At 43.9% G+C, this 17378-nt stretch overlaps 1 protein-coding gene across 2 annotated transcripts in view; it reads left to right on the top strand.

The window, feature by feature from the left end:
* The first annotated feature begins 2103 nt into the window (after nt 1-2103).
* The window catches only part of DISC1 (DISC1 scaffold protein), a 193679-nt gene continuing 178404 nt past the window's right edge, over nt 2104-17378 (top strand). Inside the window, exons 1-3 of one of the 2 annotated variants that reach the window (XM_064413846.1) lie at nt 2104-2230; nt 5473-5607; nt 11940-12146. In XM_064413846.1, the coding sequence (XP_064269916.1) occupies nt 12092-12146 (55 nt within the window). In that variant the 5' untranslated portion in view covers nt 2104-2230; nt 5473-5607; nt 11940-12091. Of the gene's footprint in view, nt 2231-5072; nt 5209-5472; nt 5608-11939; nt 12147-17378 lie in introns of those variants that run through there. The other variant, XM_064413845.1, reaches the window with a different exon arrangement.

Here is a 17378-nt window from a genome sequence, read left to right as displayed (position 1 = left end):
GCTGCCGCAAAAGGTCAGATGACTTCTTGAACCCATCATAAACTGTTACTTGGCTACAGATGCAGTACAGATTTTGGGATACATCTTGGGGTACAGCTTTGGGCACTTCTCCCATAGCCCTGAGCTTTTCTGCAGGCTTGCAAGTCCCTTGTAATCCAGAAGGGTCCTACTGGTTCCATTAAATTCTTCCTTAAGGTCCTCTCCTCAGATGACCCCAGCAAGAGAAGCTGAAAATACTGGTCTGGAAATTGCCCAGGTTTTTGTTAAAATTAATCTTTTTTGTGCTCAGGGACAGGCCTCAGGGTGGCGAAGGATGTGCTTGAATAGTTAGTTCTGGGAGTTTGGATGTCATGGGAACATTATGTCCCAGGAGTCTCCTTTTAGTAGGGAGTGGGGGTTGTTTCTCTCCTTGCAGCAGGGGCAGTTGGCAGGTGTGTTTTGCTCTGCACCTCGTACCTGGAAGTAAAAGTGACAGGCAGCAGATGCCAGGGCTGAGAGAAGATGAGTAAGATGAAGCCATAAATCAGTAAATCAGCCAGGAGCCTGCAATAAGATGTGACTATATAACCTCCAGCCCTGCTCCCACCAGTGCAAGCCTGAGCTCCTTCTGCTCCTGAGAGCCAGCCAAGGCCAGAAGCTGCACCACCAAAATGCCACAGTCACTGGCATGGGCATGGCTGTGACCTGCCACAGGCCTGCATTTACATGTGCCCAGTGAGCAGGGGATAATATTGGAAACACTAATGTAGAACCTCCTGCTTTGCCTTCATAAAGTCCTGATGCCTGTTATTTTATATTTACTAATTATTTTATTTGTGGTTTGTATATCTTTTCTCGAGGGCATGAAGAGGAGGGCAGAGCACGGTTTTCTTGCCTCCTTCCCAAGCCTTTTTTCTAGCTTTTTCAGCATAGCCTCTGCCTGTGATGGCTCCTGGTTGATGGGCTGTTGGAGAAATGTTGCTTTGCAGGAGCAAAAAAGCCCAACAACCTTAACAGGATCGGTGCTCATTTGAACTGATTAGGAAAAGCAGGACAGCTATAAACCTTCAATTTATTTGAGATACATCCTATAACTCCCTGGGCTTGCCTTCTTACTAGAAGGATGAGTATTTGTCAGTTACTGGAGAACGTATCATTTTTCTGCCACCTAGTGTCCAGCCTCTGGAGTGCTCAAGCTTTTGGCTGTGAGTAACAAGTTATTTATTGTTTTCTCTTTAAGTGCTTATAAACATAATAAGTGATGTGGTGTAAATTTCATTTTTTGACTGAGGTAGGTCTCTGATAGTAATAATTTTTACTTTCTGCATACTCTACTATTTGGAAATCGGAGGAATACCAGAGAATAGCATATTTTTATATCTCATCATATGTGCATATGTTGTTTTGAAGAAAGATAAACAAAAAGCCATGAGAAACTTTGACCAGGTGTGTTCTTGCAGATTTGTGAATCATACAAATGTTCTTATTTGAAGTAGTACTTTGAAGGAGACTATGAGGATTTATTGACCAGAGTCCTAAATTCCTTAATTTATGTTCTAATCATGCTACCTATACAAGAAAATCCAAGCCTTTTTTAGCTGTCAAACTCCTGCTATAAAATCAAATGCTCCTGCATGTGTGAATGTGCCTGTGTGCTTCCCTGCCCTGACTGTTGTTGCCACAGAAACCTCTCAGGTAGAAACACAGGAGGCTCCAAACCCATTGTGTTCTGCAGTATAAAAGAAGTGGCTGTGCTGCTCCCCGAACAGAAGGGGGCTGGGGTTAGTGCTTAAGTTCTGAGACATTGCCCAGTTTATGCTAAAGGTGGTTTGGTCCCTTGTGTTGTCCTGGGCCTTTGTGTCTCCCTTGCACTGTGTTGCTCAGGGGTGTTCCCAGGCCAGGAGACACCTGGCATGCACCACAGCAGAGGGATGATGAAGCATTAGGCTTTTAAAGGGCATAATACAGCCATAGTCATCACTTGGATTGCCCCAGTGGAAAGGCATTAATAACAATCACAAAATTGCATCAATAGACTTAGAAATGGTGGCACTGTCACCCTGGAAATTCTTCTTCTAAAGGTCATTCAAGGGTAATTTTAGGTCCTTCTCCTACAGGGTATGATCTCCACACGATATCTACTCTGGGACTGAAAGCCAGAGAACGGCATAGATCTGTTCTTACACCCACAGTTCCTGCCTGTCCTGTACCCAGCTCCAGGGTGGAGGGCTGGCACACTGGAAAAGATCAGGTGAGGCTGGTGTGTCTGGACACATGGCTGTAGACATCTGTTGCTACCCAGGCATTCTGCAGTACAAAATCAGCCCTGTTTTATGTTATAATGTCACAGTCATATCTGAGCATCTTTAGCTTTTTGTAGCTTAGCTGGGAGCCAGATACCTCATTAATGTAAACTGCTTTCTGGATTACAGCCATGGGAGGAAGGAGATGCTGGTTTGTTTTAGAGCAGTTCCTTTGCCTCTGGAAGATCACAGGTTTCAGAGGGATTTCCGTCTTTTTCTGCCACAGTTTAACACAGACAGATTTCGTTTGTGAAACTCTGAATGCTCGGGACCCATGTATAAAGGTCAGAGACAGTTTGAGTCCTCTCAGTTTTTATGATAAACTCCAGTGAGATTCCAGCTGGTGTCTTAGTAAAGAGTTTGAAATCCCCAGCTTCAGCAGGGAAGGTAGTGACATCCCTGAGTTGCTGAAACTCAGCAGCTACATCCTGCAGCTTTCCCTCAGGTCAAAGCTCAAAGCCCTCCCCGAGGTCATCAAGAGCTCTTGGAGCTGAGCTTGATGCTCCCTCTGGGCAGCAGGAAAACTCAGAGACAGGCAGCTATGAAGGTGTCTCTGAAACTTGGCAGCCCTTCCCTGGCCTGTCTGTGGCCCTGATTTTCTGATTCTGGTCTCTTTAGCTTTTGGAAGTCAGATTTTGCTGTAGGGCGTTACCACCTGAAAATGGGATAACTGATAAATGAGTACGTACTTGGATTTTTGCCTTATTTCCTGTGCACTTCCCTCCCTTCCATGTTTCTATGTGTATACACCATATGCTGCCCTGTATGGTGTATACACATAGAAACATGGAAAAGAAGGTGAGCTGCAAGGTGAAAAAGTTTGCTCGTGGTGAGATATCCACTGTAATAAAGACAACAGGTGATAGAAAATGTGCAGAAGAGCAATATGAACCTGCAGAGTGACACGATGGGGAAACAGACTGAGTATAGGTAGATGTGAAGCAATACACAAGGAAAAATAATCCCCATGTACCCCCTTCAAAATACTGGGATTTTTTTTCCCAAGAAAATATCAATTCAATGATTGTCAATAAGCAAAAATAACCCCAGTCTTATGTTAGGAATATTGAGGACTAGGAATAAAAGCAAGGATATGCTGTATAAATGTAACTATGAATCCCTGGGTCACCTGCTTTTGAGTGTGACTGTGATCCTTTATCTCAAAAAGGATATGGCAGAACTGGAAAATACCTAGAGAAAGACGCAACGGATGACTAAACACAGGGAATAGTTTCTCTGTGAAAGGAAATTGCAAGTCCAGCGGGCTGGATAGGGAGGGTTTAATAGAGGCCTACAGAGTTACATGTGCCATAAAGATGGATATGGAGCAACCACTCACTGTCTCTGCCAAAAGAAGAATGAGACACCATCAACTGGAGCTGGCCATAGCCTGACTCAGAGCAAGCACCAGGAGCTGTGCCTTGCACAGTGGATGGAGACCTGGGGAACCCTTCAGATGTGGCTGCTGTGTGGGCCAAAAACTGGAGCGGTCACAAAGTGGGGCTGGGCAAGTCCTTGGAGATTGAGAGCCACTGCAGGCTGCTGACTCAACAAACCAAACTGAGCTGAGGAACCCCCTGAGACCCTTTGGCTCAGGTTCCTTGCAGGTGAGTGCTGTGTTTGGCTGTAGGGTGGCCCTGCTGAGAGCTTTGCCCGCTCCCTCAGCATGAGTGAGTGCTGGACAGCCCCTGCAGGGGCTGAGCACTGCAACCAAGACCCCAAGACTCCGGGGGAACAGCCTGTACCCTGGCCAGCTGCTACTGCTGGCGTTTTCCTCCTTGTCTCCCAGCAGAAGGGTGCAACAGGTCTCTGGAGAGGAGACCTGGTCTCCTGCCCAGGCAGCTGCAAACACTGGGGAGCAGGCTGTTGTCAGAAAGGGCTGTTTCTGTACTTACACTCTCATGTTTTTCAGCACTAGAGAATAGAGTTTAAACAAGGTTTCCTGGGCCATTGAAGCTGAATGATTTCTACAGGAGCAAGCCATGTCTTAAACCTCTCCCCTAAAGCTCCCCCAGGAGACAGGTTGGGTTTGTCATGCAGGGTTCAGGGCTGGGAAGAGGAGGCAGCTCGTGGACACAGCAGGGCATAGCCCAGAGAAGCAGTGGGGATCCAGACCATGCATGTAACATGGGCAACTCAACTCAAAGCTGCTGCTGAATGTGCTTCTGGCACAGCTCTATGGTGTAAAAAGAACCATGGCAGCATCTCCCTGGCTTGACCTGAGCTCCTGCCTTGCCACAAAACTTACACCGCCTGAGTTAATGCAGGTTTTGATGTCAATGTCCTTAAATTGTTTGTCTCTGCAACAGGCTTGTATTGATTTAGGTTAATTTGGTTACCCAAAAAAAAAAGGGTTGTGCTGATTGCTCTAAATAGATTAAATAGTGATTTTAGTTAAACTGATGGCAGGCTTGTGTGTAGACAGGGCCTGGAGCTTTGTAAGCTAATGACTTGGCAGTAATGCGATGGTTTTTTTAGACAGCTGAGACCAAGCTGTTGTTTTAAATACAAGACCATAAGTGTTAGTATTCTGGTAAATGGACCCCAAATGTGATAGTTTTCCACTAACTTAGGCTCCTTCTTAATCCTGGCTGATACCTTTGCTAACTCTCACTTTCCTGATAATAATTTGGCAAGTACCTTTATTCCAAATGGACTTTGCATTAAATCCAAGTGCAAAATATGGAAAATTTCCAATTTTTGGTAAAACTTTCTAATTTCTGCTCACTTTCCAAGCCTGCTTATTTTTGCCCTTTTTTTTTTTTGTCAATGGAAAAAAGTTTGTCCTCTTTTTTCATAAAAATTCAGGTAGAAAAAAGATGCAAAGGAGCCTAGCTCGTGCCAACAGCAGGGACCTTTCTCCACAAGAGAGCCCTTAGTCCAGAAGCAGACACTGTTCAGTTTCTGCACTCAGAAAAATACAAGGGTGAGACCATAATAAAATCATAAAGGGGTTTGGGTTGGAAGAGACCTTATCTCTTGGTCTCTTGGGCATTATGTGTTTTGTGTCCATATAATCTCAATGGAAAGAAATCACTGTATTTGCATGAAGTCTTTCCTGCCTGCCTCTGACCCCCCCTGCCCCAGCTAAGCTTCTGCCAAGTGAATCTGCCTCCACAGATCTTTTCTCCACCAAACTGAAAATCCCATTTTGATTCATCTGCTTCCTCTGTTGATTTTTAATCTTCAGGTTGGGACTGAAATTAGAAAAGAACACGACTCCAGACAAATGAGTCACTGAGCCTTGGTTAGCTTTGATCTGGAAGGAAGTAAAGAGTTCTGAAATACTGAATAAGCCTTAGCTCAGAAAACAACAGTCCAACAGGTAGGCTGTGAACCTTTCCTGTCTTAGGCAGGTATGTGGAAGAAGAAATGAGAGGAGCGGCAGCTGGAGATCATAAATCTGAATTATCCTGAGAAATGGGTGCATGGAAACCAAACATGCACTAAGACATTTTTGGCAGATGTTTCTATACCACTAGCCCAAGCCATAAACTTGCAGTGTGCTTGTAAGCTGTGGTAATAAGCACTGTGGAAGCCATCTTCATCCTCAGTGACCACCTCACCAGAGCAATCTGCCAGTGGATTAATGTCCTTTGTATGTGGCTCTAAGCCCCACTGAGCAAGACTCGGGGGATGATCATTGAGACATCTTATCCAAGGCTAGAGGCTTGGGGGTAGAGTTATTTGTCAAATAAAAATTACAGGTCATCTTCCTGCCTTGAGCACCTGAAATATAGGTAAACAAATCTTAATCAAACTGACCCAAACATTTGCACAGCTGATGGGACAGCTAGACTGAGAAGAAAGCTATTTATCCCCTCCTCCCATTTGCCATCTGGTGGTGTCTGAGAGCTCGAGAAGACAGCTCCAAAGCTGTTCCAGGCTCACAGCAGAAAAAGCTGCCCATGAGGGATGAATGCCCAGCCCTGGAACACTGCCCTCCCTGGGCTATGAGTCGTAAAATAAACTCTGAGATCACAACGGCTGGCTTTGCTACAAAAGACTACAAAGCTCACAATGAGTAAAAGAAAATCCTACAAAATCCTTCTTCAGACTTCCCTGAGCCTCTTCCATGAAACAATTAGTGGATGCTCTTGTTTTGAACTTTGTGACTCACTCTTGTAATTCAGTTGTTGCCTCTGATCACTCAGTCACTTAATTCGTGGCGGGGAAACAGGCAGTTGTGAGAATTTCCTCTGTGCCTCCCTGGACCTCTTGCTGCAGCTCTGGGCAGATTGGAGCCTGGATGCTTGCTTCCCAGATGTGCAGCTCCCCCTCAGGAACGCTTCCTCACCCCACCAAATGGTGAACAGGAAGGTTTCTCAAAGAGAAAACACATCTCACTGTGTTTTATGGTACTTAATCCAGCTGCAAGGGTGATCCTATTATCCATGGCCTAAATAATTAAGTTGTGGCTTGGCTCTACCAGAGTTTAATTTGTAATTTGGTGTCTTCACAGCAGGTACACATGTGTGCACAATTGTAAAAACTCCATTGAGGATAATGGACTCTATCAAAGCAATTACACTGGCTAATGTCTCCCACATTCTTTTCTATGAACCATACTTTGACATTCAGCAGTACATTTACTGTTATGAACCAGTAAGTGACTTTTAATCACTGGATTTGTATAACATGCAGATTTGTGTAACTTTCCAACTACATTTTAAGTATGAAAGACATTTAACAATTAAACCAGAGATTTCCAGTACACACTGAATATATTTGAAGGCTTCTCTGTGCTTATGTTACCTTGGTCGTGCTGAGATACTTTGGAAAGCAGAGCAAGGAAAAAGTACTGAATAATTTGCAACTATTTCACATCTAAAAGAGAATTGAAAACAGAAAGCTGAAAAATTCCTCCTGCTGGTACCACACGTCAGAAACCCTGCCCTGTGTCTGCTGAACAGTGCTGTATGTTTGTCATGAGGAAAAGACAATTGTGTTCTCTGGCTCCTGACTACCAAGTGCTACATTTCTGCTGTTACCAGGAGTGGCAGAAGGGGCCGTCACAGAGTGACCCTGGCAGAGCAAACTGCAGTGTCCTTCATGCAGGGCTCCCTCCCGGCCCTGGGGGTGGCTGAGCCAGTCACTCTGGTGGCCTTGGGCAGTTGCTGCTCCTCTTCCAAGGCACAGGGATGAGCTTCTTCACGGCATGCTTAGGCTCGTCACTCATGTGCTTTTGACTTTCCTCTGCTTGACCTCTCAGACGCTTTTAGCCCTGTAGCCTCTGCTATTTCCCTTTGGCAGTTGCTTTCCATCTTACAGCTCATGTTCATTCCTTTCTATTTCTTCCCCTTTTTCTATTTTGCCTTTCCTATTCTTCTTACTTTTCCCTCTTGCTTTCTGCCAAACCATATGCACCGCTCTCTCCTTTTCTGGTTACTTTTCCCAGGGGCTGAATCACAGCAGTTCTGTTTGAGTGGCCATTTGTATAGCCCAGAGTCATCTCCTAGAGTGTGGGGTGCTAAGCTGAGGAAGGTGACCTTCCTTGGTTCCTGAGGAAGGTGACCTTCCTTGGTTCCCTCTGCAGTCAGCTGGAAGACATGGGAACCTGCAGAAGGTGACTCAGGTTTTGAGGCTTTCATAAGACCTTGTGAGGACTGATGTCCTCTCATGAGCCACCAGTAAGGCAGATGAATATCATAACTTACAGGCTTTGAATTGGGGACCCAATTTTATTTAGTACAAATCCTGCTTTTGCAGAGTTTTGGCATGTGTCAGATGGATGAGAAGCACAAATCAGGGGATCTTCCCTCTAACCAGCATTGCCCTCCCAGGTGCCAGACTCCTGCCCACAGCCTGGCAGTTAGAAGCGGCATCTGCAGCACAGCAGCTGACAGAGCCTGGCAACAACCTGCCCCCACCCCAGAGTCCCATGTCTGCTATAGACAAAGCATTTGATCCAACTTCAAAAAGCCAAGCAAGCACTTTTGCTCCTGTTCCTTTTTTTTGCTCTAGAATAAGTATCATGCAAGGAATAAGGAAATAAAAGTGAAAGGGGAAACAAAAGTTTCATTCTCACACAGCCATTTAAAAGCAGGCATCTGCACAGTTTCCATGACTTTCATTTCACCGGGACAGTGTTTCCCAGGAGCTAACTTCAACATTTTGAATGGAGACACATTTAGCCTTTTCCACAGCAAATGACACAGGAGCCATGAACTGCAAATGCAGCCTTATCTCCTCCAGATATTTGTTCTCAAAGAGAATTTTCCAGTTTCCTGTGATGAGACCAAGAAAATACGAGTGACATTATAACAACTCTCCCAGAGCATGCTCTGTTGTATTCTGAGTTTGCTGACCAGCTGTTACATGATAAGGGTTGGTTTTGTCTGTAGAAGTCTAGTCCTATGATCTGCCTGTGAGATTTTGTCACTGGCTTCACTAGGATTTCACCTCCAGTGCAATTGCAACCTGTTGATGCAAGAATGAAAAAAAATTGTTGAAGTGGTTTTCTCCCTCCCTTCCCTGTGCATCTCTGTCCTGCCTTCCCTTATAAATACCTGTGGGCCCAGGAGGGATGACTGCTTCCTTCATGAATATCCCTTGTCCCAGGGCAAGCTCAGCAGGACACTCCTTCTCCACAGATCACTGGGGCAGGGAAAACTGGGTCCACACCCACCTGTTCTTAGGTCCAGATAGCTGTTTGGAGCATGCTTTGCTTATTTTTATTACTGGCATAATAAAATGAGGTGATGGACAATTCCTTGGCCTTGTGTCTTACCAAGGTGGCTGCTGCAGCTCATTACCTGCCCCCTGAGTGTACAGCTGACCTGGTGCCTTTGATAATCAAATTTTCATTAGTCTGCCAAGCAAAATGCTGGCATTGAGCCACAGGCAAGTTGTAAAGCTGGCTGAATAACTGGAATAATTCACTCATATTGAATGTGGTCCATTTAAAGGCGGTGCTTATATCCTGAATGGAAATTAATATCTTCTAAGGATTTGTTTTAGATTACTTCACTGCATGGTTTACTTCAGCCTTATAATTTTGCCACTGATACGTAAAGTGGGTTCATAAATAGAGCAGCAGAGCCTTGGCTGTGCTCAGAGATAGTGCTGTGCACTAATGTAAATAATAAATGTGGAACTAGAAAATGTAACAAGCCCAGCTGGCAAACTTCCCTGTATTATCTCACAATAATTGTTTCCAGCCAGTAGTGATATTTTCTATAGCAGAAGACAGGTTATTTATATTATTTAGCCTAAAATTGTAATAACATCCTCTGGCAAAAGTATTATCTGATGGTGTCTGAAATGGAATCAGCTTTCCTCTTTTCAGGCATTAATAATTGAAACATTTGTGACACCTCATGGCATTTCCTGAAATGGAGAATAAAATGGGGATGACTTTTAATTCGTATAGTTTACTTCTTAAAAAGTAGACAGCCAGAATTTCCTAGAATTGTTATGTGTGGTTTGTATCACCAACCAGAGAACTATTTCCTTTTATAATTCTGATCAGGCAGAGACAACAGTACCACCAGCCAGGACTGGCTCCTGGCTTAGCAGTCAGGAAAATACCTGTGAACAGGCAAGGCGTGTGAAGGTCACAGAAGAGAGCAGGTTTTTTGCCGTTTCCTCAGAAATGCCTGGATGCCTGCTACATTGCCCATCTGCACATTCTCAGGCAAACCCTACAGAAGTGAGGATGTGGGCTTTCAATCCCCAGATGGCAATCCTGCTTTAGTACCCCTTGGATTTCTGGCATGGAAGGGAACATGTTTTACAAATCAGAACTTTCAATGCTGTGAATTTCTGTTTAATACATTATTTAAGTGATCCTTCACTTACAAGGCATGTTAGTATGAAAATGGGAGAAAATGGCCTTCCCCTCATTGGGACCCACTCAATCCACACATGAGAATGGATGTATACAATGGCCATTCTAAGATGACATGTTAAGGAAGTGAGGTTTATTTAAATGAATGGTGCAGCCAAATAATGACCACTTCAAATCCAAATACACGTGCTGTGAAAAAACTCCCACTATAATAATGACAGCTCAACAGAAAGTAATTCATATCCAGATGTAAAAAAAAAATTAATGCAGGAATGTTTGTTTACTTAGCAGCTGTAGTGTAGTGTTTAAACCCCAGTTTGTGACAAGCAGTAGATACTGAACAGTGTGAGAAATAAATTTGAGGAAATTTGAGATTTGGGGTGATTAATTCAGTAAAAAGGACACTTGATGAGAAAATATGTTTATATTGCTTTTTAAATCACTAGTGTTCCTGATTTTGTTTCTCACAGTTTTGTTCTTAGTTGATCTACTGATATAATTATGGCTGGTTCACACTACTGTGAGTGAAATCCATTTTTAAAGCCTGCAGAATAGCAGTATGAATCCTTATCTCATTTGCTAATGAACAGGTACCTCTAGGGAAACTTAGTTCTTTTCTTTGAATAATTAAAATTTATGGGAAGTCATTCAGTCAAAATAAACATTGAAAGGCTTAACTCTTTTGAATTGTATACCACTGGATTAGGACTTCAAAATTTTTGAGTTATCCATAATATGTGATTATTAATTCCATAAATATTTTTAATTGAGTGATAATGAGCTATCAGCTTTACTCTTATTTTGAAGCCTGTTGAATCACTGTCTTTGGAACAGGATCAAAAATGATGCCAGGAAAACCAAAGAACTGCTCTTTCACAGTTGTATATGAATAATGAAACAAAAGATTCTGGAAAGTGAAATGTATTCAGCTGTAACAAGAATCACAATAAAGCCTCATCGTTTTCTTTCAGATGAGTTTGTTTTAAAAAGCTGTTGGATTTTTTTTTAACAAAATCCTGGCTTGGCTGAAGTTTCTAGGAGTTCTGTGGTTTAGTAACTGAGTCTAGGACTTTTACCTTTCACATTAGTCACCTGTATTTATTTTATTTTTCCATCTATTAGAAAGATTACCTTTATGCTAATCACATCACAAAGCATATTCCAAAGGTATTGTAAGTACCCACAGAGTTAACTAAACCACAAATTTAGAACAACTCATTTTGGATAGGGTATGATGGTACATCTAAACAAAGTACTGATTAAAGATATGCAAAAAAACTTTTTGCTTCAGTTCTGTGGATGACCTAAAAATACATATATTTAAAAGTTCTTTGCATATTCACCCATGATACTTTTACTGGTTTTTGACAGAAAAAAATCATTTGGTGATGAACTTCGTCATTGAAAGTGAAATGAGTTCTGGTTTTGGACAGTTGGGTGCTTTGCCTCACTGCGCTCTGCCAGCCCTTGCTGCTGCTCTGCACCGACCACTCCTTCCCACCCTCCCACCTCACTGCACCTGTCCCAGTCCATGCCACAGCCATCCTTCACAAGAAGCCCTGAAAATGGTTCTTAAAGGGAAGGAGAGAGGATGAGAAGAATAGCTGGGAAAAAAAATCCGTATTAGAACATGAGCATGATGGTTTTTACTCTTCTGATCTATGATAGATGCCACAGTGCCGCATGTGAGCCTAGCTTAAAAAGATCAAGATGTCTTGATGCTAAAGAGATAAAAATATCTGGGATTTCCTAATTTTTATGCCATGCAAAACCTTTTTTTAAAATTTAATTTGATTTGAATTTGCAAGTAGAGCTGGCTTCCCTTCAGCAGCATGTTTTGATGAATATGTTATTTACTACTGAAACAGGAAAGATCTCTGGTGAAGCAGTGATGGGGCAGAGAGGAAAAACAAAGATGAATGCAAGAAGAAGAAGAAGAAGAAGAAAGGCAGATTTTGCAGCTGAGCTGTGAGACGAACCAGAGGTCACAAGGGACAGAGCTACAGGAAATCTGCTCTTTATGGCAGCAGGTGCAGGGGGGAGCTCCCATACCCTGATGTCAATTGGAAGTGAAGGTACCACACAAAGCAGCAGCTATGTGTAGATAATGAGAAGCTGGGAGGCCAAGACAAGCAGTGGAAAACGGGTCAATTTGGAGCTTGCACGAGGGCTCAGGAAGCTGTTTGAGTAGGAAAGAGGCAGCAGCACTGCCTTCAGTACAGAGAGGGTTTGTTAAAATTTGGTGTGATTTCTGATGCAGCATGTAATGCTGTAGCTTCACAGTCGCTTTTAAGTGGAGAAAAGTTTTTAATGGGGAAAAAAAAAAGTTCCTAGTTCATTGAAGAGCCAGTGAAACTCTCCTGCCAGCACAAAGCAGGCAGTAGCATGGGGAAAGGGAAGGCAGGCACAACTGGAGTAGTAGTGGAGGGAGCAGGCAGGACAATTTCTTTTGGCGGCTGTGCCTGTATGTGCCATTATAATGAAAAATGGAAACTAAGAAGTAGCAAAATTCTCCAGCTCCCTCCTAGCTAATCAAAACTAGAAGACAGCATCATAGTATCCACTGTTAGGTATGCTCTTCTGTGTCACTTCTTACACCAACCATCTCAATCTAAATACTTAACAACTGCCCTAAAGTGCATTAGGGCAAACTGGAGCAGGGTAGATTTCTCTACATCTCTGGATGTCTCACTATGTCATTTGAATTAGGCTTAGGGTAATGGTTGTAATTAGTTTAGGGCTCAATTAAAACAGCATTAAAACCCAAGTATACTATTCTTCTCTACTAGCATTTGCTTCAGAAGGGTATCTGCACCTTTTTCTCCAGTTATGCTTAAAGTCTTCAGTAAAAACTCTCTGCCATCCCCCTGCAACTCCTTTCCAATGGTCTGGCAATTGAATGATAATGGCTGTCAAAAAGTAGCTCCTTTCTGGATAAAGAAAGAGAATGTCATGTTCTGTGTACACACTCACACATACTCCTGATTATCATTTTAGGTAATAAATTACAGTCTGCTGAATATTCTATTGTGGTGGGACTTTTTTGTTAAATATACACTCTGATGTTAAGTGCACACAAGGTAAGGCAAGCTCACCTGAGGCAGAAGTGGTGAGGTTTGGGATAAACTTTAACTCTCCCAGTAGATTCAGAACAAATGCAAAGAGCTCACTAGCAGGGGTTTTTTCCCCGAGTGCATCTCATGCCCTGCTTCTTCAAAATATTTGTTTTTTCAAAATATGTCCTTTTTGGTAGCTTTGTATTGATCAGTGTCTCCTGAAACTCTCCTGTTCACCATATCAGCAGCTGAAACAAGTCTGCTGCTGATGCTGAGTTTCTTGAGGTAGCATGAACGAGAGCTGGCTGCAAAGAATTGCTGAAAGACCTTGTGAGGTTGAATAAGTGGGCAATCAAATCTCAGATGAAATTCGCTGTGTGAATTGAACCAGCACCTACCAGGAAAAAAAATTCCTAGCTTCTTCTCTTTTCATATAAGATGAAAAGCTCTGACATGATCACAGCCACTGAGAAAGAAACTGTGGCATGAGTTACATATCAGAAAACATCAGTTAAGTGTGTGGCTGCACTCAGTCAAATGTTACAGACCATTTATGAAGGCACACAGAACAGAACAGGAAACATGAAGATGCCACTGCAGGAATCCATAGCAAACCTGAACATTTACTTAGTCCCCTCATCCCAGAAAGCAGAAACAGAAAAAAAGTTAGAGAGGGGCTGTGTATTAGGTCAGTCTGATTAGTTTGGCACTGCACAGTTTGGAAAATGGACTACATTATGAGTTAACACAGGAAATCATCAGAGGCGCAGACACATTGGGAAAAAAAATATTTTTTCAAGCACAAAAATCCAGGAGCTCACAAAGGCAGGGAGCCATAGCCAAGCTCAGAGCAAGAGCTGGTGCCTTGTGCAGCAGGTGAGACCTGGGCAGCCCCTCACCCGTGGGTGCTGTGTGGGCCAAAGGCTGAAGCAGGCTCAAGGTGGGGCTGGGCAAGCCCTTGGAGAGCTGAGAACCACGGCAGGATACTGACTCAACAAACCTCACTGAGCTGAGGAGCCCTGAGCACACAGTGGTCAGAGGGGGTGGCACAGGCCAAAGGGGAAGTTTTGTGGATGCTGCCTTGTTCCTGCTCTCGCTGAGAGAGCTGCCCTGGCTTTGAGCTGGGGGCAAGGCTGTGCTAGATGGGCCATTTGTCTGCACCCACAGAGCTGCCCTTTTATGACCAATTTCTTTCTGAATGATGGGAGCCAGCACTGACATCACTTGAATCAGATGCACTGCAGCAAGGCTGAAGGAAGAAGGATGTGTGGCTATTTTTGGCATGTGAGGCCAGCTGCTTGCTGTCTTCTCTCTCAAGTCAGGAAGGGCACAGACTGGAGCAGGAGGTCAAAAATCTCTTAGCATGTCCTGTATTTCTTAGTAAATGGACTGAAACCAGAGAAAATCAGTAATATGACAGTTGTTAGATAAATCTGAGCTTTTTTTAGCAACTTTTCTGAATGTTGTGAAACTTTCCTTGTGCACTGGATGGTGTATTCAACTTACAATTGCATTTCCTGCATCTGAGAAGGAAGGAGCATTCTTGAAGACTAGGATGGATGGAGGCCATCTGGAAAACTCTGATTTCATGTACAGGATTAATATAGTATCGACGAGTGAAGCAGGTTTAACTTTAGCAAAGTTTATAAAAGCTGTAGTCAGTGGGCACTCATAAGCTTATATGAAACTTGTAATTATGAATAACAATAGAAATAATACTCTCACTAGAGAAATACTAGCGATAGCAAAAATGATGTATGTGTTAACGAGGGAGGAGAAGATACACTGGAAATGGTGGAGGACTAAAATTACCTAAATTATAAAACAGGAAAGGGGATTTTAGCAGAAATTAATGTCGTTCCAATGAGATGTAACAAGGAATTTGTTCACCACTTCCCCTGGGCAGGCAGGCATTCAGTCACCCCCACGAAAGCAAGGCTCCATCATGCATAAGAGTGAATTTGGAAGAAAAATGCCATAAATTTGAACATCCTCTCTTCCTCCTCCTTCCCCCAGCTGTTACTGTTGGGCATGACATCATGTGGACATATGGTTTGGAATATCCCTTGGGTTGTTTAGGTCAGGCTGTCCCAGCTGTGTCCCTTCCCAGCTTCTTGTATACCCCAGCCTGCTCACTGGCAGGGTAGTTCAAAAAGCAGTGTAAGCACTGCCCAGCTAAAATATCCCTAATTCTGGTCACAAACCCAAAACAGAGTCCTAAATAAGCTACTATGAAGAAAATTGCCTTTATACCAACAAAACCCCATACATATATGTAAATGATAGCATCTTTTAACAAAATTAAAAACTCTGTGACGTAAAGATATGTGGAGCCATACAAAAGCAATGAAAATACATACATAGAATTCACAGTACCAGAGAATATTCTGAGTTGGAAGGGACCAACAAGGATGATCAAGTCCAGCTGCTGGCCCTGCCCTGCAGTCCTGAGAATCACACTATGTGCCTCAGAGTGTTGTCCAAATGCTCCTTGAGCTCTGTCAGGCTTGTGCTGTGACCACTTCCCTGTGAAGCCTGTTCCAGTGCCCAACCACCCTCTCGGTGAAGAACCTTTTCCTAATATTCAGCCTAAACCTTCCCTGACACAGATTCAGGCCATTTCCATGGGTCCTGTCACTGGTCACAGTAGACAACAGATCAATGTACTGATCTGCCCCTCCTCTTCCCCTCACAAGGAAGGTATAACTGCAATGAGGTCTCTCCTCAGTCTCCTCCAGGCTGAACAGTGTCCTCAGCAACTCCTCGTATGGCTTCCCCTGAAGGACCTTCATCATCTTTGTTGCTCTCACTGGGCACTCTCTAAGCACTTTATATCATTCTTTTATTGTGGTGCCCAGCACTCACACAAGACTCAAGGTTAGGCTGTCCCAGTGCAGAGCAGAGCAGGACAATCCCTTCCCTTGCCTGGCTGGTGATGCTGAGCTTGATGTTCCCCAGGACAGGGCTGGCTCTCCTGGCTTCAGGGCACTGCTGGCTCATGTTCAACTTGTCATCAACCAGGACCACCAGGTCCCTTTCCATGGTGCTGCTTTCTAGTGTCTCATTCCCCAGTCTGTCCATATATCCAGGGTTGCCCCATCCCAGGTGCAGAGTCCAGGACTTCCCCTGGTTGAATTTCATAGGGTTGATGATTGCCCAGCCCTCTGATTTGTCATTTGTCGAGGTCTCTCTGCAAGGCTTCCTGGTCTTCAAGGGAGTTAATAGCTCCTCCCAATTTTGTATCATCTGCAGACTTTCTAAGTATCCCTTTAAGTCCTGCTTCCAAGATGTTTATGGCTACTTGAAGCCAATGGTATGGTATTAATAGCTGTACACATGTCTTGCTAAATTCAGTGAGTATCTGACATGCAAAACAGTGCCAGAGTAGGGCTCACAGTCACATGATGGCTCTGAGACCAAGCAATGCCCCATATGGCTAAACCTGAAAAAAAAAATTGTTTTCCAAGAGTATGTTTGGTATATATTTGTTGTTATGCTGGGACCTGTGAGATGGAAGCCATATATCTGTATGTATAGCATAGGTTGTGTCCTTCACCAGGGATGAACAACCCACAATATGGGTTAGGGGCTGAGCTGATGGGATGCAGTTCTGTGGAGAAGGACCTGAAGGTCCTGGTGGACAACAAGCTGTCCATGAGCCATGCCCACACCCAAGTGGACAAGAAGACTGATGCAATCCTGGGATGCATTAGGAGGAGCACTGCCAGCAGGTCAAGGGAGGGTATCCTGCCCCTCTAAGGAGCCCTGGTGAGGCACATCTGGAGTGCTGGGTGCAGTTCTGGGCTCCTCAGTACAAGAGAAACATGGACCTCCTGGAGCGAGTCCAATAGAGGGATACAGAGATGATCAAGGGACTAGAACATCTCCCCTGTGAGGAGAGGCTGAGGGAGCTGGACCTGTTCAGCCGCCAGAGAGACAACTGAGAGGGGACATTATCCATGTTTTTAAGTATCTGAAGGGAGGGTGTCAAGAGGACGGAACCAGGCTCTTCTTAGTGATGCTGAGCAATAGGACAAGAGGCCATGGGCAGAAACCAACGCACAGGAAATTCCACCTGAATATGAGGAAGAACTTTACTCTGCGAGCATGGGGACAGATTGTGCAAAGACGCGGAGTCTCCCTCACTGGAGATACTCGAGAGCCACCTGGACACGATTCCATGCCATGCGTTCTACCATGACCCTGCTTGAGCACAGAGTTTGGGTCGCTGCGGTCCCTTCCAGCATGACC

Source organism: Passer domesticus, chromosome 3 (assembly GCF_036417665.1).
Source record: "Passer domesticus isolate bPasDom1 chromosome 3, bPasDom1.hap1, whole genome shotgun sequence".
In the NCBI taxonomy this organism is placed as follows: Eukaryota; Metazoa; Chordata; class Aves; order Passeriformes; family Passeridae; genus Passer; species Passer domesticus.
Note: the sequence above shows the minus strand (reverse complement) of the source record. Positions and strands in the feature narration are given on the sequence as shown.